A 27,695-nucleotide genomic window follows, 5' to 3' on the forward strand; every position below is an offset into this window, starting at 1 on the left:
GAAACATTTCGCCATTATTAGATGTTGGCAGAAAACGTTATAATCGATCGAAAAGGAGATTCAGGGGTCAAGAGGTCGCCACCATAGACGTCAGTACATGTGTAGGAAATTATGATTGACTACAATAATTTTTAATTAATTACAATAAACGTGTAGTTGACGTTCTATGCTTATAAACAAACATTTTTCATTGTTAAATGGGCCAAGAGTATGTATTTAGACAAGAACAGTAAATGTAAGAGTGCATATATGACATCACCTAATTCTAATTTGTTTTATTAAAAGTCGATCCAGGCTTTTGACCGCAAACATTTATCTATGTTCCAGATTTTAACTAATTTGAATCTTAATCGATTTTGACTATTTTATTATTCTATTCGATTGTTCATCTTTAAAATTATTTCAATCCTTTTTTTAATGTTATATTTATATTTTTGTGTGTTATATTTTTCTAGTTTTACCATTTACTACACGTGTTATACAAATCATATACTAGAATTGTTATTCATAAAAATTCAAAGGAATAAGGAAGACTCATAGCATGTATAGTTAAATATAACCATAAATTCGTTTTTATTGCACACTACTCGATGGCATGCAGGCATGTATATACGTACATACGTAATATATATAGTTTGCGACGCTTGGGATGATTTCTTGGATCGTCCATTGCTTGACAAAGGAAAAGATGCGTCATCACTGCTAGAGCAGAACAATTGACGGCTTGAAGTTGCAAATTTTTATCAAGTGATTTCTATGTGCGACTAATACTTGACCTTAATATTCAATCATTGAACCAGTTCTATATAGATTTGCGTATTGAATTATTCCTACGTTATATTGTCAGGATTAAATATTCTCTACATATCGAAAATCACTATTGTAAAATTCGATATAACGAACTCCAGGACAACACCAACAAAAATAAAATAATAGTATTCTGCAAATCCGGCAAACTAAAGAGGAAAATGAAGCTAAAATATAATGAGAACGAATTAGAAGTGTTAAAATACTACATCTACTGCATCTAGATGTTACTTTTACGTCCTTAGGGGCATTCAATAAGGCCTGCGAACAGTTCCTAGCAAAAGTTAAACTGCTCTGTGGGAGTACTTTGGAAACCACTCATGAAGATAAAAATATACAACTGGAAAGCAAAAATGAAAATATTCAAACGAGACGGCGCTGAGAAAGGTGAAAACGTAAGAAATTGGTATACACAAATGAAAAATATATTTAATAAAATGGGTTATAGTAAATTATACAACCCATCAGCAAAGAGGGAACTTACCAAACATTCTAAAGAAGATCAGGGAGAAATATATTCTAGAGGACAAACATAGTATCTTAAATTCCAGTTATAATCCGATGTACAAAAGTATCAAGGATTTGCAAGCATATAAATGTGAAGACTACATATATTCAATTTCAACTGCCAATAAACATAATAAGAAACATAACGCAGCTCAGACTAGCTGGAAATGAAGAAGCTCATTTAAGTAACAAAAACGACGACATATTCAATAATTATGAACTTGAAACCAAAAAACATATACTGTACAAATGTCCAAGGAATCAGCGAGCAGATTGCATATTACAATGGAATACTCTGAGACACCGTGAATAGCAAAAAAAAAAAGCGGAAACAGTATATTATTTTAAACAAACAATATTGAAAATAGAAGTCTTTTATTTAAACTATTAATTTTAAGGATGCTTAAAATATAAGAGTAACAAACAAGAACAATCTCTGTACCTACCGAGACAGAATCGTAATAAACGACTATTATTATTATTTATTATTATTAAATTCGATATAATATATATGCGAAATATGCGGTTGATGTGGCATTAAATAATAGAAGTAAGATAACATAATACAGAATGAATGATAATAAATGTTTTAAATATTACAATTCTTTATTATACGCTTGCCCGTGCTAGGAATAATGAATTCGACTTCCGTTTGAAAATTGATAAATGCGAAACGACATAATATAGATGACAACAGCGCATGCATTTCATATGACGATGTTCCGAGAAAAACCTGTTCAATAGAGTATTGTTTTTTTCTTTTTTTTTGTGTGTGCACATCTCATCAATATGAATGTCTGCGATGAACACTTTATTTACGCGTGTTTTTACTAATTTTATGATTTATGTATGCATATAAATGACAAAATATATAATGAAAAAATATTAGATTATATAATATAATATGTAGTAAAAATATATTTAGTATAGTAAACTATAGTAGTTATTATAGCAATAATTATTAGTACACATAGCATAACTATATAGGCTTTATAATAATGTGAACTTTTTATTTATAAACAATTTATAATTTAAATCTTCAAATATTCGTTCGTTTTAATGAACTGAATTTTCGTTAATAAATGAAACTGCAGGAACGTTTATTTTGAAATTAATGTAAGCCGTTTTTCTGTAATCTGTACTCTGACCAAACAGTCGACGTACCTAATCAAAAGCGAATGATAGCGAATATAATTCTAATCTCTGTATCCAACATAATATTCCATGTACGGATGTGAACAACTTGTTTAAATGCGATTAGGTAGTATACTCGTAAATAATTATTATATTTATTAATTTATTATTATCATTAAATTAAATTGTTATAATTAAATGTATGTATTATTACGCTTAAAGCATTATTAAATTAATAATAGCTTTATATTTATATCGGGTCGTATCGAAGTGTAAATTTCAAATTCGAGAAAGTATTACGTATTCTTGTTATCTTGCTTTCTTATCTCAATGGATAAGTTCGCGTTAACGTTAGAATCTGATAATGATACAGGTATATTTACCGTAGTCCAATATAATAATATTATGTTAATTTCAATTTATTTAGTTACATTCTATTTATCTTCAGATATCAAACATAAATTTTAAATAATCAAAATTTATTCAATTCTACAATTCTCTAATTTTGAAAATAGAGTAAGCTCACTTATGACCCTGAAAAGAGGTATTAGGCTAGGTAATTCTCAAAAAAACTATTTGTGTAATGAATTCACATCTATTTAAACATCTAGAGACATGGACGAATTAAGTAGACCTTATTAGGATTTTTCAGTTGATGGAAACGCAAACACTTTAATACTTCAAAACGAAAGAAGACAGATTCATACCACTTTCAAAATAAGCCATCGATATTATAACTATATCTATATATACGGAATGAGTCAGTAATAATGTCCACCTGAAAAAATTCGTTTATCTATTGACTTCATCAAAAAATGATTGAAATAAGATTTATTGTCTTCGAAAGACCTGATCAAGTGAATATAGTTCCATTTTTTTGTTATACTATATATATTTTGATATCTTAAGGTGGTTCTGAGACTTTTAAATGGCACCGTATATTTTTTCATACACATTTATAATTTGTCAAATTTAACGCATGATAGATAAAAACAATATAAATGCAAGAATATCGCTTCGCGTCTTTTCGTGTTTTACTTTCTTGTAGAGAATATCCATTTAGATTGACTAACGTTATAAAAAATATATAGTGCTATGTAAAAAACTTAAGGTCACCTTAATGTCTCAAAAATATAAGGTATGTATTAAAAAGTTGAACTATATTCACTCGATCATCCCTCTCGAATGCAATAAATTTTATTTCAAATATCTTTTGATGTAGTTAATAAGTAATGAGTTATCTCAGGTGGTAATTCTTACTGTCTCACCCTGTATATACGACTATAATATACTATAATAATATATATCATAGAAATATATACTATATACTAGATATATATATACTATATATACTAGAAATATATATATATAATACAGTAACTTTATACTTATACTTTAATACCATGTTGTTATTACAAGAGCTTACAATTATTTACATTACTAAAAAAGCAAATATGTGCATATTTGTCTTGGACAAAAATGCACTCTGTTATGGAAATGTACGACTTAGTGCAAAGTCATCGATTGTTTGTGTCGTTAATTTCATTTTCATTATTGTCTTCTTTTGTCCTTCGTTTCGACGTGGCATTTATATTTGTTTATACGGATAAATATTCCACGTAGATAAATACAAGAACAAAATTTTTCTCATGAATTAATGCAACGCAAATTAAATGACATAGAAAGTTCCATCTTAAATGTTATGCATTAATAGAGTCTACTATAAGATCATTTTATAAATCTGATAGATTAATACAATTCATAAAAGACTAATTAATATTGCATTTCAACCAATTTTGACAAAAAATTGGTACGATGAATCAAACAGGATTAAAATATGACAAATTTGAGTATATTGATTAACGAAGAATCGTTTTCTGCATCACTGAACCATGTCGTTGATTACTATGGTTTCTCAGAATGTGCGAACCAATTTTTTTGTGAAGTTGGAGTCTCTTAAAAGAGCGAATATTTTTCAAGGAGAAATTCTACTAAAAATATTGGCACAAAAAGACCGTGTTAAATAATTTAAGTACAATTGCTTCTGTTAATAAAGCGAGGATTAATGAGACGAAATGCTTCGAATAGATATTATAGATAAATGATCTGAAGATAAATCGTAATATCAGTTCATTGGTGTCTCCGTGTTTTAGTTCATTAATTTAACATTTGATGGAAGCCATTGAAGCTCATCCTATTTTTCCGTTCATTGACTCTTCTTCAGCAAAAATTTAAGAAATTTATTTGGTAGAAATTTGAATCTTTCTAAAATAAAACAATTTAAGATTTATTATTTGTTGCTAAGAATTGAAAATTGCACAATTGTTATAATACAACTATTTAAATTCAAGGATAGTATAGAGATATCTGTTTTTCATGTATGTTTAAGAAAATTAATCATATTTTAAGAAATAAAGATTAAGGAATATAAAGAATAGAAACAATTTTTCCATCTTCTTATTGAAAAAAATCCTATTAATCATCGTTATGATTACTAATTTGTGGTCTATCTTTAAAGCAGAATGCGACAAAATTCTACTTTGAAAATAGAGATTATAGAATGTAGGCAATATAATGCAGAGAATAAAGAAAAATGTTCTTTTTCCTCAGTATAGAATGCGAAGAAATTTTATCTTACAAATAGAGATTAGGAAATATAGAAAACATAATTATAGGGAATAAAACTAGCTTTTCCTTTCTCTTATAGCAGGAAGCAAAGAAATTCTACTTTAACAAATACAGACTACATGTACAATGTAGACAGTATAGTATAGAGAGTGAAAACAATTTTTCCTTTCCTAATTGCAGAATCCAAAGAAATTCTTCATGGTATCAGTGGGGAATTCAAAGCTGGCGAACTAGTCGCCATAATGGGGCCTTCTGGGGCCGGGAAGTCGACTTTGTTGAACGTCTTAGCCGGCTATACGTGAGTATTTATTAGCCTAAGCCAAGGACGCTAAGAACATGATTTAGCGGCTTCTAGTTATCGGTACACTTGAACGTGAACGTACTGCGTACATACTGTTCTTTACTACATTAATATTCGTATCACGAGTTTCAATATTCATGCACATTGCTTTTTGTGCTTTAATGATTATTGAATTTTCGCATGCAAAAAAGATTTTTAATGTTTCAAAAAGATATTTAATTTTATTATTATTATTTATTTATCCTATTTAATTTCAGTTTCATCAGTCTAGAGATAAATTTCGCTTACAAGTTTGTTCATTCATTCTTCCATACTTATAATATCTGCCTTATTATCGTTTCTTAGTTAACTAATTACTTCCTTACTTAACCAAGAGGATGTTTCATATACGATTGAAATCATGCATACCAGTCAGAATCTTCTCACATTCTGTCCAAACTTGAAATATTTTTTAAAGCTAGAAAATTGGGTCGAAACTGACTGAAAGAACGCAGCACGATCAAAAAGATCGTTATGTCTTATACTATAAGGAATCTATTAATGAAACATATTGTATATTATATTATTATTATATTATTATTTATCTATTGATAAAATATATTATATTATTATTTATCTATTGATAAAATATATTATATTAAATTATCATAATATGATAATGAAGTACAATTACAATTTAACTCACATATTGCATTCGCTTTTTAGATGATTCATTCATTCGAACACGAATCCACTATATATCATAGCACACGTAGTTACTCATGGAGGTATTTAAACACCTGTTACACAAACTTATGTATTATGTGTTGCATTGAATTCTCTTTTTTTTTAAGTTATGATTCAGATATCTAAACTAACTCATCTAGACGACATAAGTATATAAAAGAGAGTAAATATTTACAAAAAAGGAGGCACCTTTGTTTTCGCTGATTTTGAAATGTGTTGTAAAGCTCAATATTTTAAATAACTTTCCTATATATCTAACCTATACATATAATCGGCCGTCGACATTAGTTTTCCAGCTATACGCAAAAATATCCCTCTGGTAGGTTTCAGTTTTCAAGCTGAATTGGGTTAGGTATGGTTACTGGCTGCAACAGCAGCAATGTTTTGTTATGTCTACCCTTTCGTTTCGTTGGACAGACCATATTAACATTAACCCGGTCTCCGCGCCGTGAGGTAACCGGCCAGCATTGTTATATATTCATTATATGTTATATATTCATATTATATATTCATGTTTACATAAACAAGTCTCGACACTAATATGTTGAAAGCATAGAAGAAATCGTTCGAAAATTAAGTCGTGAAAAATCAACATGGAAGAGTAGAAAGGTCTCGTTACGCATGCGCAATATGCTATAAATGCTAAGACGAGAAACACTCTACTCATCTTTGTCTGTCTCACAGAGCGTGAACTTTGTTATCTTCCTTGTTGGCTTTTTCATGATCCAATTTTCAGATGATTTTCCATAGTGAGTATCGAGATCTCTTTATATAACTAAGTGCGGCGAGATATTTTTATGTGCAATTCAAAAATCAAGGTTGGCTGCTGGTTATATGTATAGAAAAAAGTTGTTCAAAATGCTGAACTCTACAATATATTTCAAAATCGAAGATGACCTTTTTAGTGAATATTTATCCCCAAAAGTACAAAATATACATTAACTAATTGTAAGTAAAGCGTATGCTTTTAGAAATCATTCTGTCAGCATATTTCTCTGTAGAAGTACTTACATATTTAAAGATGTCAATAATAGTGAGAATTACATTATGATTTCTGCGAGTAATTGCTAATACGTTTCTCTAGAATCTGATTCTACTAGAATAAATACTAGGAAGTTGCAATTATATGTTAAATTGTACTGTGTACAACGTCATGAACTATACGTGACGATCATTGAAATCGACGATGACTATCTTAATTAATTTCTGGAACAGGAGGAAGTATCGGCTTAGAAATTTACTTTCCAGAAAGCCGTTTGTATTAATGATTATTATATAACGCATTAAGGGTAATTCATGAGTCATGGATAATTACAAATAGATTGAGCTAATATAGAATCAAATAGAAAAGGAAATTGAAAAATTGATTTGGATGAGGAATTAGTTATGAAAGTGAAATAATAACAGATAAAAAATCAATGAACTAGCTAATCATAAAATTAAGTAACATAATTTATAGATTAATCATTGTTTGTATTATTAATTGAGATTAATGTAAAGAAAATAATCTAAACTAAAATTAATCTAAAACAAATCTTAAAATTAAAACTTATTAATTACCCATTAAGAAAATATTTATTTTAAGAATAATTAATAGTAATAGAAATAGATTTGCGTTTTCTTTATTCAGTCTATCAATTACTATAAATGTGTAAATTTACCATTCCGTTTTCTTTAGATGTTTTAAATAAACATTTATCCCGAGGAAAGTATCGATCGTTTATGCATCTCACGAACAAATGGAAAATTAAATAAAAGGTAGTTTTCAACGGGAGAACGGAATTTTTCAGTATATATTTTGAAATATTAACATTTTCACATAAAAAAGAAACATGGTTTAAAGAACAGTAAATATTATCTGAATACAGTTAGATTGCGCAGCACGTGATCCGGAATGAGATTAAATGTTAGTCGATTCAATAATTTATTATACGAAGAAAATCTTGGCAATGAGCTGAAAACGATTATTGAATATTTTACACATGAATGCAATATTACGAGCTTTTTTACCAAAATTAATATTTGAATTTATAATTAAATAAATATCAATTTTATTCAGTTTATAAATTTTTATTTATTATATATTTCAAGAATATTGATCGTACTAAAATATTCAATACTATTCTAGGGTATTCTCTTAAAAATTAAATAATCATATATAATTAAATAATTATATTATCATAAAAATTAAATAATCTTAACAATGCGATTGAATTAATTAGGAACAAAACGGTGTTTCAGAGTGAAAGGCGTTCGGGGAAAGATTCTAGTGAATGGAAAAGTTAGGGTTCCGTACAGTGAGAGATGGAAGAGAACATCATGCTACATACAACAAGAATCCTTAATGAGAACAAGAATCACCGTGGGAGAAGCCATGACATTAGCTGCACACTTAAAACTTGGCTACAGTATAAATTCAGCCTATAAACACACTCAAGTTTGTAACCTGCTATACAATTCTAAACTACATATTCAAAATCAATTTCAAATGTTCTTCATTATTTAACAACAAAATAATTTATTTGAAAATTGTATAATAGAAAAATGTAAAAATCCTACAAAATTATGAATGATTAAAAACACATCATAATGTCTTACAATTGCTACAAGCATTTCTAGAAATTTTTTAAATTACATTTTTGAATAAAAATGTCTAATTTAACAATGTAAAAGTCTACAAAATACTGATACTGTTTCACATTATTAAAGCTTTAAAAATCTCAAAAAATTTTCAAGTAGTTGAAAGAATTAATGATATAAAAATATCTAATTTAATATTAAATTCAATTTATGCAATGTGGATTAATATGACGATAATACATTTGATAAAGGGTAATGTATTTTTTGTTATCAGGTTTTGGAACTCTTAGAAATGTTAGGATTAAGCCATTGCTATGACACCCTTTGTGGAAAGTTGTCCGGCGGACAGAAAAAGCGACTTGACGTCGCTCTGGAGCTTTTAAGTAATCCTTCAGTATTATTCCTCGACGAACCAACAACCGGTAATTACGAAATACTCCTGTACGGACACTAAGCACTAGACGTTGCGTTTAAGATGTTTTTCGAATTTTGCTTTTTACGTAATGCTATCAAGATTATGGTTATAGATATGAAAGAAGAATGGTGCTATTAAGGAATAAATTGGAACTAGACACATATAAATTTATTTTACAATTTCTTAATTCTACATCATCGTGTATTACAAGAATTTCGAAAAACTTTTAATATTAATTGCATAAAAATTTCTAATTTAAAATTACAGAAGTTTACAAAATATGATATTAAGAACAATATTGTTTAATCGAAGTTTCTTTATGTAACCAAACATCTTTATCTATCAATAGCTTTTTAATGGATCTTTAACTATAGATTCGAATTTGCGTTGTTTTAGTGGATTTAATATCAGTCGCACATGGCAAATTTACGATAGAAAAAAACCGGTAACGACGAACGTGTTTGTTTGAGACAACACTGATAGTCAATTGCTACTAGTTGAATCCATTATAGGTCGTATCATAGAATGCTTGGAACGTTTCATCCTACAAGGTCTTTACTGGTGCGATACAGACGCTTTGCAATAACAAATACAATTTACTATACACGATTCTCATCCATCATTCTATTCTAATTCTACATAAATATTGATATATCAATTGTTAGTTTTAAGATAATTCTAATAAAGAAATATAGATTAAAAAATTGAGTAACTTTAATTATAGAAAGTATAAGTAAACTAATAATTTGTATATGTATATTGTGCAATAGTATGATAGATCTTTTATGTTGTGGATACAAAATATAAAAATCTCCTATCGGAGTAGGCGGTGCAGCATTTTGTAATGACTAATTTCAGTTTAGTTGCATCATTGCCGCTGATGCATGTTACAAAGCACAACAGCATTTCCGGGTATCGCCAGTTCATGTATCTTAGAAACATGTAAAAATTATTTTTATAATTTAGCGATGTCTTGACAACATATTAGTGACATACTAACTTTTATTGAACATAATTATTTAGACGTTATAATAATAATCCATAATATACATAACTAGATTTCGGATTTATGCAACTATGCATATAAATATATAAAAATACACAGAATGTGTATACGAAAATATATAAAATATACAAAATAGAATATTCGTTATAGTTATATACAATGGATGGAACAAATCTCTATGTAAATTCTATTTTTTTTAGTTGTGATCATAAAAACACAAAACTGCATAAATATCCGCAGTCTATACACAACGATAATTTGAAATCTCAAATTATCTTTAAGTCCTAGTGTTTTAATACTGAATTATGAAAGAAGACAGATACGTAACATGTTTCAGGAATCATTAAGTTCTTAATACTTATATCTTCAGCATTTCAATTAGTTTTACAATTTTTATCAGTAGACAATGCACATGTTTATGTTATATATAATATATATATTATATTTTATTTATTAATTTATGGGTGTATCCAAAGTACTGTATTTCCCAAGTTGTACTCACAAAGATATATTATTTATTTATTATTGTTTAGTCCGTGCCTTTCGGCTTTGGACGAACTTTCGGTTTTACATCTCTTATGTTTATTTCTCTTCTTATATGTCTACCTCCCCTCTTTTCCACTCTATTCTATTGCACTCCCTTAATTATTCTATCTCTAAAAACTAAAACTAGAAACTACAAATTAGCAACTAATGACTAAAAACTATTGCAACTTTGGTCTGTAGCCTCCTTGCTGTGCATCCTTCCTGTCGAATCTTGCCAGTATTCTGTCCTTCCACTTCATCCTCCCTTCTAAGTACTTTGGTAATTTTTCTTTGGCTATATTTCTGTGGCATATATTATATTTGGATTCCCTTATCCTTTTCCCCTTCTCTTCTGCTCCTTTCTTTCTTTTTTCTTCTATAATTTGGTCTGCTGTCATCCTTTCTTGCTCCTCTCCTGCTTCTATCTGCGTCCCTCCCTTTCTCACCTCTTCTAGTTCCTTCTTTCTCTTTCTTGCTCTTTTCTCTTCATGGCCATTTCCCCAGTTTCTGTCTCTTTCCTTTATACACTTCTTTACTAATTTCATTTTTGATTCTAGGGCTTTCTCTTCATACCTTGCTGCTTTTTTTAATGCTTTTTCTTTTATTTCTGTTATCTTGCATTCTTCCATCAATATATAATTTGGTGTTGTCATATCTAAGCCTAATATCCATTTCGCATATTTCCTTTGTACTCTATCCAGTCTTTCTTGCATGTTCCAGCCCCATACCTCTGCTCCAAACAACACCACACTCTCTACCAGTGCTCCAAACATCTTCATTCTCCTTTTGTAGTCCTATTTGAATATTCTTTCTCCCACGCTCCATGTTTTCTTCATTGCTATTGTTCTCTCTTTATCCTGTCTTTTATCCTTATTGCTCTCTTTTTCCTGTCTTGTATGTGCTTCTCATCATTGCCGTTTTTCTGTAGTATACACCTTAGGTATCTTATCTAGTCCACCTCTTCTAATTCTTGCTCTCCCCATTTCCATTTTCTCACAAAGATATAAAATTGCACAAACGTTAGCAGTCTACTTATAACATAAAAATTATTTAAAGATTTTATACAAATAATCCTTAAATTTTTAAAAATCTTGAAATCCTAAAAAAAATTCATAAGTTTTTTTTGTAATTTTAGGTTTGGATTCGTCTTCGTGCAGCCAGTGCGTCGCGTTGCTGAAGCGTCTTGCTAAAATAGAAAGGCGTACGATAATATGCACGATACACCAACCAAGTGCGTTGCTCTTAGAGATGTTTGATGCCATTTACGCGGTTGCCGGTGGATATTGCATATATAGGGGGTCGGTTAAATCTCTGTTGCCTCATATGTCCTCGATCGGTATTGATTGCCCGCCTTACCACAACCCAGCTGACTTTCGTACGTACAGCGACATTCCTTTCGGGTCATTTTCATGTTTACAGTCGAACCACACTGTATGAAATGTGCACTCTGTTCAAGGTCATCAAAGAAAAATCTATCACTACATTGTAAAACTACATACATCAAAAGATGGCATTATGGATCTCTTTTTTATTAATTATTGATTTTATTATCGTGTTTATTTCTCTTTTTACAATTTTGATATTTTATTATTTACTTTATTTTTCACCTTTTTAAATAATATTTATCTGTTATTTCTGTAATATTTCTAATATTTTACATAATGAATTCTGATAATATATGTACTGAGAATCCTATTGGCCTTGAATAGACGTTATTCATTCACAATTTTACGATGATAATAAAATTGTAATACAACTGTGCACGCGTTTATTGTTACAGTTTTAGAAGTAGCGATCGGAGATTACGGTGTTACTGTGGACAAATTAGCAGCTGCTGTGGAAACAGTGTCTAAAGATGACAATAAGGCCGTTACTTACGCGATGAAATCACAGTTAGAAGGTAGTTGTAACATCTCCTTACTCACCTATATCTTTTTATATTCTCATGTTTTCCACTTACTATAACTGTACATATCTATGAAGTTTCTTCTACTATAACTGTACATATGTATGAAAGTTAACTCACTCAGAGCAAACACTGGGTTAACACAATATTGTGTTTAAGTACTTTTCAGTCAATTTACATTACATATCTAATTCTTTTTTCTTTACATTGTGGCTATGAAAGAGAATTGTAAAAATTCGTGTGATAGTTTTTCGTCGATATATATTTCTTCCAAGAAACCTAGATTCTATAATAGTACGGAATTATTTAAATATTTATAACATTAGAATCACAAGAAATTGAATTATAATATTTATAATATTATGATAAACTACGTATTGTTTGGTCATTAATCAATGTCCATTCGTAACCCCATAATTCGTTTAATTTTACAGCCCCGCCGATTTATTACGTTATTACTTCGTTTTGTTAACATAGAAAGCGCAAATGAACCACCAACACCTGCAGGATTCATCGCACAATGTTACCTACTTTATAAGAGACAATTACTTTGCCTCAAAAGAGACTACACATTATTGGTAGTACGATTGTTGTGTCACCTGTTAATTGGAATAATCTTCGGCTATCTGTACATGGGAAGCGGTTACAGAGCGAACGGTGTCCTTGCTAATTACGTTTACCTGTATGGATCGTTACTACTACTCGTTTACACGGGTAAAATGGCCGTCACACTTGCCTGTGAGTATTCACTACATTGAATTACTATTCTAAACTTTTATTATTATTAAAATCTTAAATTTGACAGAGAAGCTTTAAGTGTTTCATTCTTTTTACTGAAATAAAGCCTGGGTTTCAGTCCGAAAGTCAAATTTCTTCAGTTGTGCATAAACATATGAATTTGCATATGAACATTTTACTTATAAAATTTATACTAAGTAAGTATATGATACACTAAAATGTATGCACATATATGTATAATATAATAGTGGGATTAAGAACTAGGAAACTTTCTCCCCTAAACTACTTACCAATCTCTTTCTCAAGAGCCGTTTCTCTGTATTTCTTTTTTTTAAAATCAATGATCAATAGCTATACTAATTTGTATATATTAAGTACTTTGTTTCTTTCCTTTTTCTCAAAGTACCTGTAATTTCATTTCCATATATATAACAGGTTTTTTTTAAATTTGCCCTCTGCATATTTAACGGTTAGGCGATATGCTTTATGAACGCCGACATCGTGAAAAATTTAACACTAATCGTTCTTCTCTTGGAAGATTAGTATAGTATGTATAACCGAACTTTATAAAATTGGAACTTCACCTTTCTCATTAACCAAAATATTTAGAGGAACCAAATTCTGAAATTACTCAATTTTTTCTAATATTAACTATGACTTTTTGGAGAATTTAAAAATTATATTTAACTCAGCTACTTATTAAGAATTATCTATTAACATTTCAGTTATGAACGAGAGAGTATAATCTAATTATTGTTAAATATATTATTAGATTACTAAATAATATAATAATATTAACCCTTTGCACTCCTATGTCGAATGTGACTCTACATCAGTTTTTATCTCAGGAGCTCCTTTGTCGAGTCCCACTCGACATTCTTTCAGTCCCACCTTTTTTTGTGAAACGTGCGAAAGAAAAGTAGGATTGCATCCTGGAAATTGTTTCAAGATATATCACACACTTAAAAATTACAAAATACAACAATAGTGTAAATGAAACTGCTATTAAGTGAATTTGTTTCTTCCTTTATTTATTTAAATTGTCTTATTTTTTAGTTAAAATAAATTTCAAATAAAACACTTAAAAACGTTGGGAGCTGCTGGTAACGAAATTGAAATAAAATTCAGAATGCAAAGGGTTAAATAATTATTAAAAAGGAGTTACATAGTAACGAAGAAGAAGGAATAGCGCAGTTCAGTTTTCACGGTTTGATCCTTCCTTTAGATTGCTATAATTTCGCGCCATCAATAGGGGAAATGTAGGTCAAGGAAGCATGGTGTATGATCATATCTTAGGCTAAGTCGCAAGTCGTAATGCACAGGAGAGTTAACAGTATCTCTAGTAGCCATTCACTCCCATCGGCTATATGTATCTTTTTTGCTTGTGAAGTTACCCGATCGTGTCGACACTCCTGTTTTACCTACATATACTATATTCTTGCTTATTTAAATTGTAGCCATAAATGGTTGCCATTGCCCTAGTCTATTCAATTTATATGCTTCCTTCTTCTTCGTTTATTTTTTCTTTGCCTTTTTTTTAGAAAGCGTTTCAAGGTAGATTCGATCTAAACTACTATAATCTCTATAACGATAAAAAAAATATCCAAAAACGATGCAATAAAAGCATCAAAATAAATTGTTCTCTGGTTTGAATTTTGAAGTTCAAAGACTATTTTGTTTCAATCTTGATTAGAGACTAATTCAATTTAGAATAATCATAACAAGTATCATACATAAAATATAACATCATAACATGTACATAATGTACAAAATTACACAAACTAGAATACTCGTTATAATATCTAGCATGTGAAACAAATCTCTGCATAGATCCAATTTTTTTAATTGCGTTTGTAAAAAATATAATCAAAGTAATTATAATTTCAATTTGTATTTAAGACTTGCATATATGTACTCAAAATATGATATGAATTTATAGTGTTTGAATTACTTTTAGTTCCACAAGAAATGCGGATACTCAGCAGGGAACACTTTAATCGGTGGTATGGGCTAGCACCGTACTATATCAGTCTACTGCTCGTCGAAATACCGTTTCAAGCAGCTTGTGCAGCGACCTATTTAACTGTGAGTTACTGGTTAACAGGGCAACCCATAGAAACTCCTCGCATAATTTCTTTCATGGTTGTCAGCATAGCCGCTAGTTTAACAGCTCAAGCATGGGGTTTTTTTATTGGCGCGACCACGCCAGTGAAGGTGTGTATTATTATAGTGGCCATATGAAATATTTTAATAATATGACAATAGCCATATAAGATTTTTTTTTTTAATATTTATTAAAATTACTTTCTTTCGTTTGTTTGGAACTACATTACACATAAATAATCCATGAGGAATAAAAGGCTCTCTTTCTTATGCAGTATATGGATGTTATGCGAACATAGATGCGCAAAATCTAGACTATCGATTTTTCAAAGCTTGTTAAAATATAGTTCCTAAAATTTACGATGTATTGAGTTTGATTAATTCGTTACGCAATATTAATCTTTACAATAATATCTTGAAATATTTAAGAGTGCTATTGTTGGATAAATATTAAGAGAAAGGGAAATCTTTATTGATAGCTTATGCATCGTTTTATTATGCAAATTTCTCAATATTTCTGAAAACCAAAGTAAAAGATATAAGAGGTATTCTTTTTAAAAAGAGGATTTTAATATTCAATCTTTTTCTGTTTCTAGATCGCGGTATTCGCAGGACCCATAATTGCAGTGTTATTTTCCGTATTCGGGTTCTGTATTCGATACATGGATACGCCACAGATGTTCCGATGGATGTTTCATATATCATACTTTCGCGCTAGTTTCCACAGCCTGTTACACACTGTCTACGGTTTCGATCGGATGGACTTGAAATGTGACGACTTCTATTGTCATTATAAGAAACCAACACAATTCCTTAAAGAAATGGAGATAGTCAACATAAGCGTCGCGAACAATCTCATTTTAATTATTGGTATCGGCGTCTTAATGCATTTATTAACTGCCAGTGCTCTCTGGTGCAAGCTTAACAGAAGATAAGAACTACTTATTTCCTATCTTTGATATTTCAATATCGTTATCAGCCAATTATATGCGATCTTCTTTACCATAGAAGATAGCGCTGAAAGACTTCCTTCAAGGCCTTGTAGGAACGGATCGAAAAACGTTGAATTTTTTGTATCAAGAACTATAGAAATTATCTATTAAACGTTTATGAAGTAAATTCTTTTGTGCTGTACTTATGAATTGTACAAAAATTGTGTTGATATCTTAACATTTGAAAACGTGTAAAAATTATGGATTAGTTGTCGATGGCAATGTATGAACTTAATCGTACTATTAGCAAGTAGAGTTTCTGAATATAGATGTATCGCTACACGTTATTCAATAATTATCACATTACTCCGTGATTGCCGGGATTATTACCTTATTGTACGTCTTTTTTATCGGATCTCTTATATCAGAGACTTTCGTAGGAAATGAGTCACGAAAGCTTTAAAATGTACTGTAGTCTCGAATACCTTTAAGAGTTACATAAATGTAATGTAGGATGCACATAATAGCTAAGAAAAAATTCTATTTTTTTATCACGTTTTCATATATTACAATGTTATTGATAGTCTAATGGTATTGATAATTAGATTGCAGATTTTTATGCGTTCATACAGAACTTAAAAATGCGAAATGTATACATAATATACAAAAATACATAAATATTTAAAATATAGTACTCATCGTAATCTTCAGTAGATGAAATAAATTATATTAGATTTTATTTCTTGTATTCATAAAAGTATAAATTTGCATAAAAACTCGAGATCTATTGATGATAGTATATTAAATCATTCAATATACTACTTATATGCTACGATTAAAAATAAAATCGACGGTCTATGTTAGGTGTAATTATTGCACTGTTTACGATACGATTAATTTGAAAAATTAATCGAGAATCAAGCAAGTTATCAATTTGAAACATTGAAAGTGATATTGGAACATTAACAAAAATTAAGCACTTGGTTATACTAAAAGTATATGACATTATAGAAATTATAATATTAAGATCAGGGCATTGTTTATATCATTTTCCAGTCAGTAGGCGATGGTTTCAAAAAGTTACCGTGTGCTTATTTTGCTTACAGCGGACTAGAAAAATTGTTGGATTAATTCCTCAGAAAACGTCACGTCTTTTTTTCTATTTTTATTATAACAGATGTAACTATTCTCTGTGATATATTTGTTAGACATTTCCATAACTTTACATAAATAGCAGTGTGTAAATGTAATTTTATGTAAATTAAAAATCTAGAATTAATTCGTAAGAATAAATCGTGACAATTTTAGATGTTTATTGAAAAATATATTCCTATTACAAAATATTTGATCTGTATCAATATTGAAATCGGAAGTTTCAATTATATTTTTCACTATTTCAACACTCCTATACTGTATTTATTATTTGTATAAATATCTTTACTTGCGGAAGGATAAGTTATTAATTTATATATGATATTATACAATAAGAAATAAAACTGTTTATGAATAGGTTCTGTCTATTATTCATTAACTTCTACAACAATACTTATCTTACTTATTTACAATTACATTACAATAAAAAAATGTCTGAACTTTTCCTCATAGCAAGTGGAGATAAACAGAATTAAACAAAATGTTACAATCGAAATCTGCATTTTTTTAATGTTAAAAAGAAAAACTAATAGTGATGTAGAAAGAAAAAGGGCTATTTTATATATTTAGTTTTTATTTTACGTTGTGTATCCAATCTGTTTCTATACTCGGATACATTATTAATTTTTTTTCTTGCATTAATATCATATACAGATAAAACACTAATACATTTCCCCTAATCTATCTTAATTGATATCATAAAGTGATCAGGGGAAAAGTGATGATTTCCTTTCGCATAAATTACGTAAGTTTAAGACAAAACTATAGCTCGTCTCACGCGGGCGCACGCACATATCTTTGCTTTCAGAGTTAAATGAAATCTTTACAGGAAACGAATTTCAAGAGATCATATGAATACCAACAACTCCATAACAAATTTCTTCTACAAATATACATACAGATATATCTTATGATTACTGTTGTGTGTAGTGTTCACTATATTAAGAACATGATACAATCAAACAAAACATACAAGAAAAACATGAAAAAAACATACCGTCATAAGAAACCATACTAAAACGATGCAAGAGTATCGATAGCATGCTTTTAACGTGAATAAAAAATAAGAATAGATTTTCATGGCGATAATACACTCTTCCGTGTTATAAATGTTTATTGAACAATCTTATAATGAACACACACAATCAAGTACTGTGATTTATTAATGATACTCTTCTAAAGCAAAAAAGATAATTCACATGACTTGCCACGTTAAAGGGATCAATAGTCGTCACAGAAAAATTTAAAAAATTTTTAGTTATATTTTTAATTCGCTAAACATTTCTGTAATCAACAGAAATACATTATTAATTTCTATAACGTGAATGAATCAAGGATTATGTATTCGTAAACATCTTATGTAAAAATTGTACTTTAAGGAAATACATCGCACACTGAATTTTTAGGGGTAATTTGTTATATTTTTCAGTATGATAATTTATATATCATATATCATACACATTTGTTATTTATAAAAATTTTACAGAATAAATATGACATGACAAAATACAAAAGGAACTATACATTAAACATATATTCGCAAATAACTACTGAACCCTTCTAACAGTGGTTTATTATAATGAACGCCTTTAAATACAGTTCTACACACGCATTTAGTGACGCATTACAATTTAACATGATCTTTACCAAGATATATGCAATGCAAATCTCTGAAATATTCAATTTTCGATTACTTCTATCCATAAAACAAAGTAAAAAATTCTTTTTCAATTACGAGATTTTATACGAGACTCGCCGCTTAAAAACTTTTCAATCCTATGCATATTCTGCAAATATATACAGAAGTATATAGCATAAAATTTATTATTTCTTCTTTAATGCTTAAGAATTTGCTGAATGACATCATCCTGTCTTTAATAATCTGTCGAATACAATAAATCATTCTAACTGCGTGTAAATACAAGAGAACAAGAAAAACACTATGCTTTCTTTTCATTTTGCGTAACAAATTCTGAATTTGTATTAGTTCGTTACTAGTTAGTTATACTAGTTACATGATAAATAGTTAAAAACGAAGCTGCTTTAATTATAGCCATGAATGAATGAAACGTGTCGAAGGGAGGTGTAATTTGTAACACTGTGGTTTCCTTAATATCTTTCTTTTCTCGAAGAGATATTGCAACATCAATATTGAACTTCTTTTTCATTCGACAATATTGGAGTATAATTTATTGATCTTTATTACAACGAATCCAATCAATAAACTATGGCATACTTAAAAATAAGAGAGACATTAAAAAAACAGCGAAACGAAACAGAAAGAAAGAATAAAACGAAGAGAAATAAGATAACGAGACGAAAATGAAGAAAAGTAAAAATTTATCAAATTTGGTCTGTTCTTAACAACGTATACGTTTAGAAAAGACCAAATGATTAGGTACAATTGTTTCGTATATGGTATGTACAATAAATTGATTATTTGTCTCTATTGATTATTTACAACGAATCGTATATAATTTTTCGTTCTAATCACAATGTTTCGACTGTTTCACCTTTCTTTGCACCTCCGATTCATCCTCCGTGCCATACAGATGATACCGGTGCTTCATTTCGGTCGCAACAGACTTCAATAAAAATCAATCGAAACAATAAAAAGTCAACATAAGTTTGTGATAAAGGAATAAAATTATAGATAAAACATAAAACGACAGAAATAAAAAAAAGTCAGGTGAATCGTATAAAAAAAGAATCCTATTTCTAAAAATCCTACCAGAGTATTCACGGCGGAATAAATTAGTTTGTCACTAAACTCACCAAACGTGACCGAACTCTTTTTGGCATATCTTCCTGTAAGCTGTATATGTCGTTTCGCTTCAATGGAAGTTGGGAACCATCCTCAAAAATTACCTAAAATTAAAAACGTTAATAATATCATATAATGATAAGATTTAAAAATGTTATTAATAAAAATTAATATTACGATACTTTTTTTAGAATTATGAATTACTTACAGTATACATGATCCGGTGATTTGTACCTTCGAAAATACCATTATACATGTTGCCATCTGTCCACTTCACAACAACTGCAGCTCCTTGTTGTGGTGGATTTCCAGGATCGTAATTCTGTTAAGAAGAATAAAATTCTACTTTAAGATAAAATTCATATAGAAAATGAAATTAGAGTGTACAATAAGAACTTACCATAATATCCGATGGATATAAATCATCGCTGAAACTGTCATCATTGAACGTCACCATATAAAATAAAGTATCATGTATGGAATCTACTTTGGCCTTATAATATCGTGTATTTCGATGCTTTGCCCAAACAGTTTCTCCTTGTCGAAGCGGTGGTATCTTTTCTTTTCCATCGTCATGTCCGTCACACGTTACCTATACATAACCCCCATTATAATTTCAACATAGTTTCACATATATTTGATTTTTACACATATATACTAGTAGAACTCTATTTATTGGAACGAAATTTTATGTAATGACCGATTAACTGAACTTTTGGTAGTTGAATTTACTTATGTAAACGTGAGCTTCTATTATGTAAACGAAAAATTATAGATCGTGAGGAAAATTGATGAGCTCGTATTATATGAACTCTAATTATATAAATTATTTGTCCCCCAACAAATTCAAATAAATATAGTTCTACTGTATATTGTTTATATATTATATATATTATACCCTTATTCTCTGTGATGTATATACCTGAAGTTCAGGTGAATTGTATACGGGAATCGTAAACGTAGCGCCAGAGACGAGACCACAAGACGGATGAAACAGATTGCTACAGTGACTACATTTAAGACATGCGCCATCCTTCTGCCCACAATAACAACATTGTTGTTTAACATTATCTGGTTTGATAGTCAATACGTTAATGGGGTCCTTATTTATAGCATCCTTAAAAGTGACTCCAGGTAATAAAAGAGCGCATAGTATGTGTGCCCAATTACCATCGCTGGTTCGCTTAAGAGCTCCTCCCCGCATAGGACACAAACAACACATCTACGTAATGGTGAAAAGTAATTAGAAAGTTTGTTAAGAACAGAAACAAGACTATGGTTATCCCCAGCGACTTTCAACATTTTTTATCATACATAAATTAATTACTAAAATTTTGCGGTATATATTTGCAGATTGAAGACAGAGCATTCATGCCGGACAGCTATTGTTTTAGTCAGTTTTTTATTTGACAATCTAAGGGAAATGAGGTCAGTGATTCTAGCCAAATAGTAAGGCATTGCATGTTTTAAAAATTCATGGCATACCTATGGACATCGCATGGAACACTAATTAAAAATCGTTGACTGCAACCATAGTCTACCTATACAAAATGGAAATTCCACAGATACGCACCACTTGTGTTTTACCAGCCTTGCACTTATCGCAAGCCCAATTTCGTAAATCTGTAGGTAATACAGTGATTCCATAACAGGAGGCATGAACCGTGACATGACACTCTCTACAACGTAAAATCTTATCATTTTCCGGTTCAACCATTTGTTCTTTTGAGTTGGCAACGAATATATTCGCAGATACCTAAAAAAAAAAACGTTTCTATAATATTTCTTCTAGGTATTTGTATTGTCAAATGAAGAGAAACTCTACTTACCCATATCGGTGAACTCTCTGGTAAAACGGTGGGCTTACAATATTTCCAGTCTGGTGGCATTAACCTGCCGTGTCCATTACAACTTGAGGTAAACGGTGCGCAAATGGCACAGTGAGATATTTGAGCACTCCAATAATCATTGAATGCTTTTAGTAAATCATTATTTGGAACGGTAGGATACAACATGTCCGATATATGTCCTGGTACCATTGATACACGATGAGACACCAAAGGTGATTGATCCACAGAGCACGTAACTATATTTGACTCCTCCAAATTCGACGTTGCTGCAACCATTTTCATCTCAGTGGATTCTTTTTTTCTAGTGGTTGCTTTCTTCAATTTTTCTTTTAATTTCCGTCTCGAACTCGTTAACTGCTTCAATGGTAGTGAACTGGTACTCTCCAAACTCTTTTCTATATTCTGAGGTTGCAGTTGATCATCGACTACTTTTACGTTTGAAAATTGTTCCTCCTGTTGCGAGGGTGAAACAGTAATTGATTTTTGAGAATCTTGTAAGTCCGTGCTGGAATGATTTGTAGTGTACTGTGTACCAGTATCTAATGTCGTGATATTTATATTTTTGCTAATAACTTCCAATGAACTGTCCACCTGCGTCGATACGGTCTTTACATTGCTAACGATCGTACCTGTGCTCTTAAAGATCTTGTTACAGATTTCTTCCTTTTGATTAATTGGCTTTTTTATAAATAACTGATCTTGCGATTTTGGTATAATCTTCACGAAGGAACTAGCCGTACTTGGAACGGAAGTAGAGGTCTGTAAATATTTTTTGTTAAAATCGATCATCATCGAGGGCTGAGAATTTAATGCAATGTTTGTGCATTTTGAAGTTGTGGTCAAAAAGAACGTATTGTTGCCCGATAAATTTAACGGGGAAGACGAAACAGAGACTTCAGGTATTTCTGCGTTCGTAACTGTTGAAGGAACTTGCTTGTCGTCTCTTATATCCTTCAAGAAGAACACGCTGTTATTACTAGTAGACGGTTGCCAAAATTTGGTTGCTATCATCTTCGATGTATCCGTAGAAGATCTTTTTCCTAATGGTTGTGCCAAAATTGTATTTTTGGTAAAAATACCTTCCAATCGTGGTATCTGAATAGCGCATGGAGTTACAGATTTTGAAACTTTCACGCGTTTCGTTCCGTTCCCTTCTTCTTGAGATGTTTCCTTCTGTAAAATCGGTGGCTTAGAGAAATTAGTGTTTAAAAACATTATGCTTGGTCCCGAGAGTTTAGGTTCTTGTGATTTGGCGATAGGCCAATTCTTTGGTGAAATTACTATGCTTTTGGGTGGTACATGAGTATCGCTCTCTGCTCCAATAGATTTCTCAGTGCTAACCTTTGGAGATACTTTGGTCGCTGGTATATTATATGCTGATTTCAGCACACTCAACCTAGGAGCTTTTATGATGTCTTTTTTCGAGTAATTAAGTATCGACCTTTCACTTATAATCGTTCCTACACTTTTACAGCTGGTGTAAATGCCAGGTTTCGTTTCTTGTATAGTGATCTGAGTATCCCCACTGATGAATTCAGATTCCACAGCTTTGTCAATTTTGTTAGCAGCTTTCACTTGATCTAAAGAAATATTCTTCAATGGAATTTGCTTAGAAAATGATGGCTTTATTGTAACTATGCTATCTTTTTTTGTACTCTTCGCATACAAATTTACTTGCTGTTCCACATCATCTTCTAAAATCTCCATTTCTTTTGTATCTCTATATGTAGGAATTGCAACTTGACTGCTATTTGTAATATTTATAACATTCTTCTCTTTGATGGGACTCATGTTAGTATCGTTATCAGCAAAAGTCGTCGTTCCTGATATATGGTTAGTGGTTTCTTTATTAATTGTTGAGGATTTGTGTAAATTAAGACTTGGCATAGCCATAAGTTTCCGTTGTACGTCGGCGTCAGACACATCCAAAGGCTCGTTGGTATCGAAAATAGACACATTCAAACTTTTACGTTTAGTTTTATTTATGTTCTTTGATTTAATCTTCTTTGGCTCTCCACACTTCGAATGTTTTTTCTTCTTTTTCACTGGTTTATCAGTGGTGTCCGAAAAATCAGATTCTTCTTCTATTTTTATGCTTCCAACGATATCGTCACTTGTTATAATGACGTTGGAACTACCTGGAACTACATCGCTTCGTAATTGAGCACTTTGCTCCGCAGGAGGCAAGAAGTTATAGCTTTCGTCTACTTCCTCTTTTATTTCAGTCTTTACTGTAACTTCATCAGTAATACTTTTGTTGTAATCTTTCTTGGACTTTGATTTATTTTTATCCGCATTCCTCTTCTTCCTTTTTCTACTCTTTTTACGATTGTAACCGTCATCGTATACAGAAGCCTCATCTACATCTACCAAAGAAGTTATTTATTAAATTAAGTAAAAAGATGAGATCAGAAGAAAATTAAAATAGATTAAAAGAAAATAATCAATATTTTCTATATATATAGATAAGAATTTAATGGACAAACATGAACATATATTGAGACCAAAAGACTCGATCATAATAAATAGGATAGGTCTTTTACCCATTTCTCCTGCTTTCAGCCATATATCTTCTAAAACTTCCAACTGTTGTTCATCTGGTTGATCATATGCTTCTTCCAATTCTAAATCTTGTAACACTTTCTTAACATCTGGTGGAATATCAGAACGGTTTACTAATTCTTCCATGTCAACATCCGGATTTGTTGCCATTATATTCTTCTTTTTATGTATAGTGTGTCGTTTATTTTTTGGAGCAGCGTTCAAGTAACTTTGTGGTAATTGACCATTGCTACTATTACTACATAGAAGATCCATTTGAGAAGGCATAGGTGCGGCTGTTTGTTTAGGATCTTCAGGATGAGGACCTATATCTTCTCCGCGTAACCATAATTCATACCTATAATATATCATACCAAATTAATTTTCTTAATCTCTCTTAAAGATGGCAAAATCTATAGATTTTACTTGACTTTTTTTGTAAAAACTTGTTCCTACCTTTCTGGTTGAAAACGTTTCACGAATGTGTCCATAGATATCTTAACCATATCTTTACTACAGGTACATTGTATAGCCCTTTTACCATATTCTACCCATCGTGGTGCAGCGAAATTCGTGGATTCAGCGCAGTTGAATCCATGATTGAAACCCGCATGGTATCCATAAGGGAAAGTGATCATAATTTCTCCAGCTTCTTGCGTTATCTAAAAGATGAAAAGAAAGATGTTAAGTCTAATTTTTATCTCTATACTAACTATTTTAAACAATTTTTGGGGTACATAAATAATTAAAACTTACTTTATTGTATGGAATAGAATGTTGCTTCAATATTTGAGGAGAAATGAGAGACATTTTATGACGTAGAAAAGCCCGACAACTTTGATAACTTGATGGGAAGTAAAAACTAGCTAGTCTCTCTAATCGTCTGCCATGTTCTGGTGGTATAGCATACCATGTTTTTGGAGCTCCAAAATGTAAATAATTTATCGAATACAAATCCATATCCTCTGTATGCCAGGCAAATGTAGTTTTCCACATCCCAAAATACAAGTATGCTGTATTAACACCATCGATAGATATACCATAATCTTTATTCACATAATCAAGTATTGTTCCCAAATGATTAATATTCCACTCTTTCACATCTGGATCGGTTAACGAGCCAGATACATCTGCCCCATATATAGGTGCAACATATGTTATATTCTTCCAGTACTTCCTCTCTAAATCTTCGTAATCAAAGTGACGAGGAGTATTATACCGTTCAGAGTTAGCCAATTTCCTATATTCTTTAACAGTCATTGATTTCTTCTGTATGTTAATTTGCTGATAAAGGCCTTGTTTGCCAGTTACTACCTGGCAAATTGGTGCAGGAATTGTGAGATCCATATCATCCAAGTTATAGCCTCTTTTTCTTGGGATCCACTCAACCGGAGGAATTACTTTCGCTAAGCCAGCCTTATGAGCTCCTTTGCTTTCCATGTATTCCACATACTTGGTAAAATCTTTGAACTCTTCGTATGTGGGTCTAAAGACCTGGATACGGGGAGTTCCCCGTGAGGTGTTGCTAACCATTTTTTCCTCAATTTATTCTACTGAAAAGGAAAAAAATGTGAATCTTTTATATTTTATGACATTTTTCGAATTAGTTGATTCAATTAAAGCTTTTATATTAGTATTAAATATTAAACTAAAACATACGAATGTATTATGGCTACTCATAAATATGTATTATTATAGACAAAATATATGATGTAATCTTCCAAATAATTCATTCAGAAATTTGCAAAAACCTGAATCATAAATGTATTGTATAAATAAAACTGTAAGAATCATGACATATAAACATAAAACCAAAACACAGTTTCGGGACGTACGTTCCGGTTATTTAACAATAAACAAACATTTACAAAACAGACTAACATAGTACTACAAGTACGGGAAAATGTTATGAATCTTTTCTGTTCATTGATGTTTTCGCAAACAACAACATTCAAAAACGGGAAGTAAAAAACGAAGTACTATATTTTTGAGACGATACGTGCCGGAGATGCATAAACAAAATGGATGGTATCTATTGTCAAGAAATTCTTCTTAAAATAACTTCTCTACGACTTTCTGTTAGTTTTCAGGAAATGGATTGATACATCATTAAACACCAAAAAGTAACTTATGTTAATGATTTGTATCATATGTTTGATTCTTAAAAAGGGATTTTCACCTAAGGATAGCCGTGTTCACGAAATCTCGTGTTGGCAGATATGTATATTGACCGACACAAATCAACGTGTTTCTAGGTTGTACGATCTTTTTACAGCGTCGTTAAACACGATGTGCTACTTACATCAAAATTGGACGTTAAAAATCATCTTTTCTGTATAAACACCATGTTCATCCAAATATTGTGGTGGATTTTACTATTTGACACATCAACCGCTATGCCCCGCGCGTCTCATGCAACTAATAAAGATGGCATTCACTGCTCTATAAGTTTGGGACGCTAGAACAACAGCGCATGCGCGCCAAGCGGGAAATTTGAATTTTTGCATTTTGTCACGTACGTAAAGCTTTATCGAAATTTTCACACAAATTTTGTATTAAATACATTCAAAACGATATATTTATTCTTTCTGTGGATGTTTTTAAATTATAGATATAAATGACAGCGTTAGAAATGTTGGAAATTAATAAATGTATTATACTTTGTAATAATGGAAACGAAATATCTCATTAAAACATATTGGTTTATTAATGTTTATAATTGTAGAAATAGAAAACAGGTAATTTTCAATGTTTATCACAATTTATTGAATATGTACAGTTACAAATTTTATATACATTTACAATAAAGTTATAGTTCTGTTTCATATCTTTGACATGTGTATATAGTGCTTAGATGTTTAGATATATTTATATGTTTATATTTTATGTAATTTATTTCATTAATTTCATTAATGTAACATTAATCGATACACAAAATAAACGTTCTGAATAAATTTAAATACGTTCATCTAAATAAATGTTTTGATGTTAGTAAATCGCACTCCTATTAAGAAGCTAAAAATTAAAAAAAAAGTTTGATAAGAAAATAATAAATACATAACATGTTTTGTTTTATATTC

The 27,695-nt window shown here is 30.5% G+C and overlaps 2 protein-coding genes across 2 annotated transcripts in view; one reads left to right on the plus strand and one right to left on the minus strand.

Annotated features, from left to right (window-relative positions):
- The window catches only part of LOC117209018 (ATP-binding cassette sub-family G member 1), a 35,295-nt gene extending 17,644 nt beyond the window's left edge, over positions 1-17,651 (plus strand). Inside the window, exons 3-10 of the mRNA XM_033450577.1 lie at positions 5,257-5,374; positions 8,345-8,540; positions 8,958-9,105; positions 11,765-12,004; positions 12,410-12,529; positions 13,013-13,273; positions 15,231-15,487; positions 15,973-17,651. Coding sequence (XP_033306468.1) covers positions 5,257-5,374; positions 8,345-8,540; positions 8,958-9,105; positions 11,765-12,004; positions 12,410-12,529; positions 13,013-13,273; positions 15,231-15,487; positions 15,973-16,311 — 1,679 coding nt within the window. The 3' untranslated portion in view covers positions 16,312-17,651. The remainder of the gene's footprint in view (positions 1-5,256; positions 5,375-8,344; positions 8,541-8,957; positions 9,106-11,764; positions 12,005-12,409; positions 12,530-13,012; positions 13,274-15,230; positions 15,488-15,972) is intronic.
- Positions 17,652-18,016: 365 nt separating this feature from the next.
- On the minus strand, positions 18,017-27,032 carry LOC117209016 (lysine-specific demethylase 4C-like). Its single transcript, XM_033450571.1, has 11 exons — positions 26,918-27,032; positions 25,372-26,168; positions 25,072-25,277; positions 24,618-24,973; positions 22,054-24,440; positions 21,798-21,980; positions 21,147-21,446; positions 20,625-20,816; positions 20,433-20,546; positions 20,236-20,328; positions 18,017-20,045 (listed from the first exon to the last, which is right to left on the minus strand). Exons 2-11 carry the CDS (start codon positions 26,146-26,148, stop codon positions 19,947-19,949), a joined length of 4,707 nt encoding a protein of 1,568 aa, XP_033306462.1. The 5' UTR covers positions 26,149-26,168; positions 26,918-27,032; the 3' UTR covers positions 18,017-19,946.
- Between the last annotated feature and the right edge of the window lie 663 nt (positions 27,033-27,695).

The sequence above is a fragment of the Bombus bifarius genome, unplaced genomic scaffold (genome assembly GCF_011952205.1).
Source record: "Bombus bifarius isolate JDL3187 unplaced genomic scaffold, Bbif_JDL3187 scf7180000008165, whole genome shotgun sequence".
Lineage (NCBI taxonomy): Eukaryota > Metazoa > Arthropoda > Insecta > Hymenoptera > Apidae > Bombus > Bombus bifarius.

Coding starts and splice junctions, on each gene's coding strand:
- LOC117209016 (XM_033450571.1), bottom strand. CDS start 26,148: ATGGTTAGCAACACCTCACGGGGAACTCCCCGTATCCAGGTCTTTAGA. Junction 25,278..25,371: donor ATTCTATTCCATACAATAAA/GTAAGTTTTAAT, acceptor TTCATCTTTTAG/ATAACGCAAGAAGCTGGAGA. Junction 20,329..20,432: donor ATCACCGGATCATGTATACT/GTAAGTAATTCA, acceptor TTTTAATTTTAG/GTAATTTTTGAGGATGGTTC.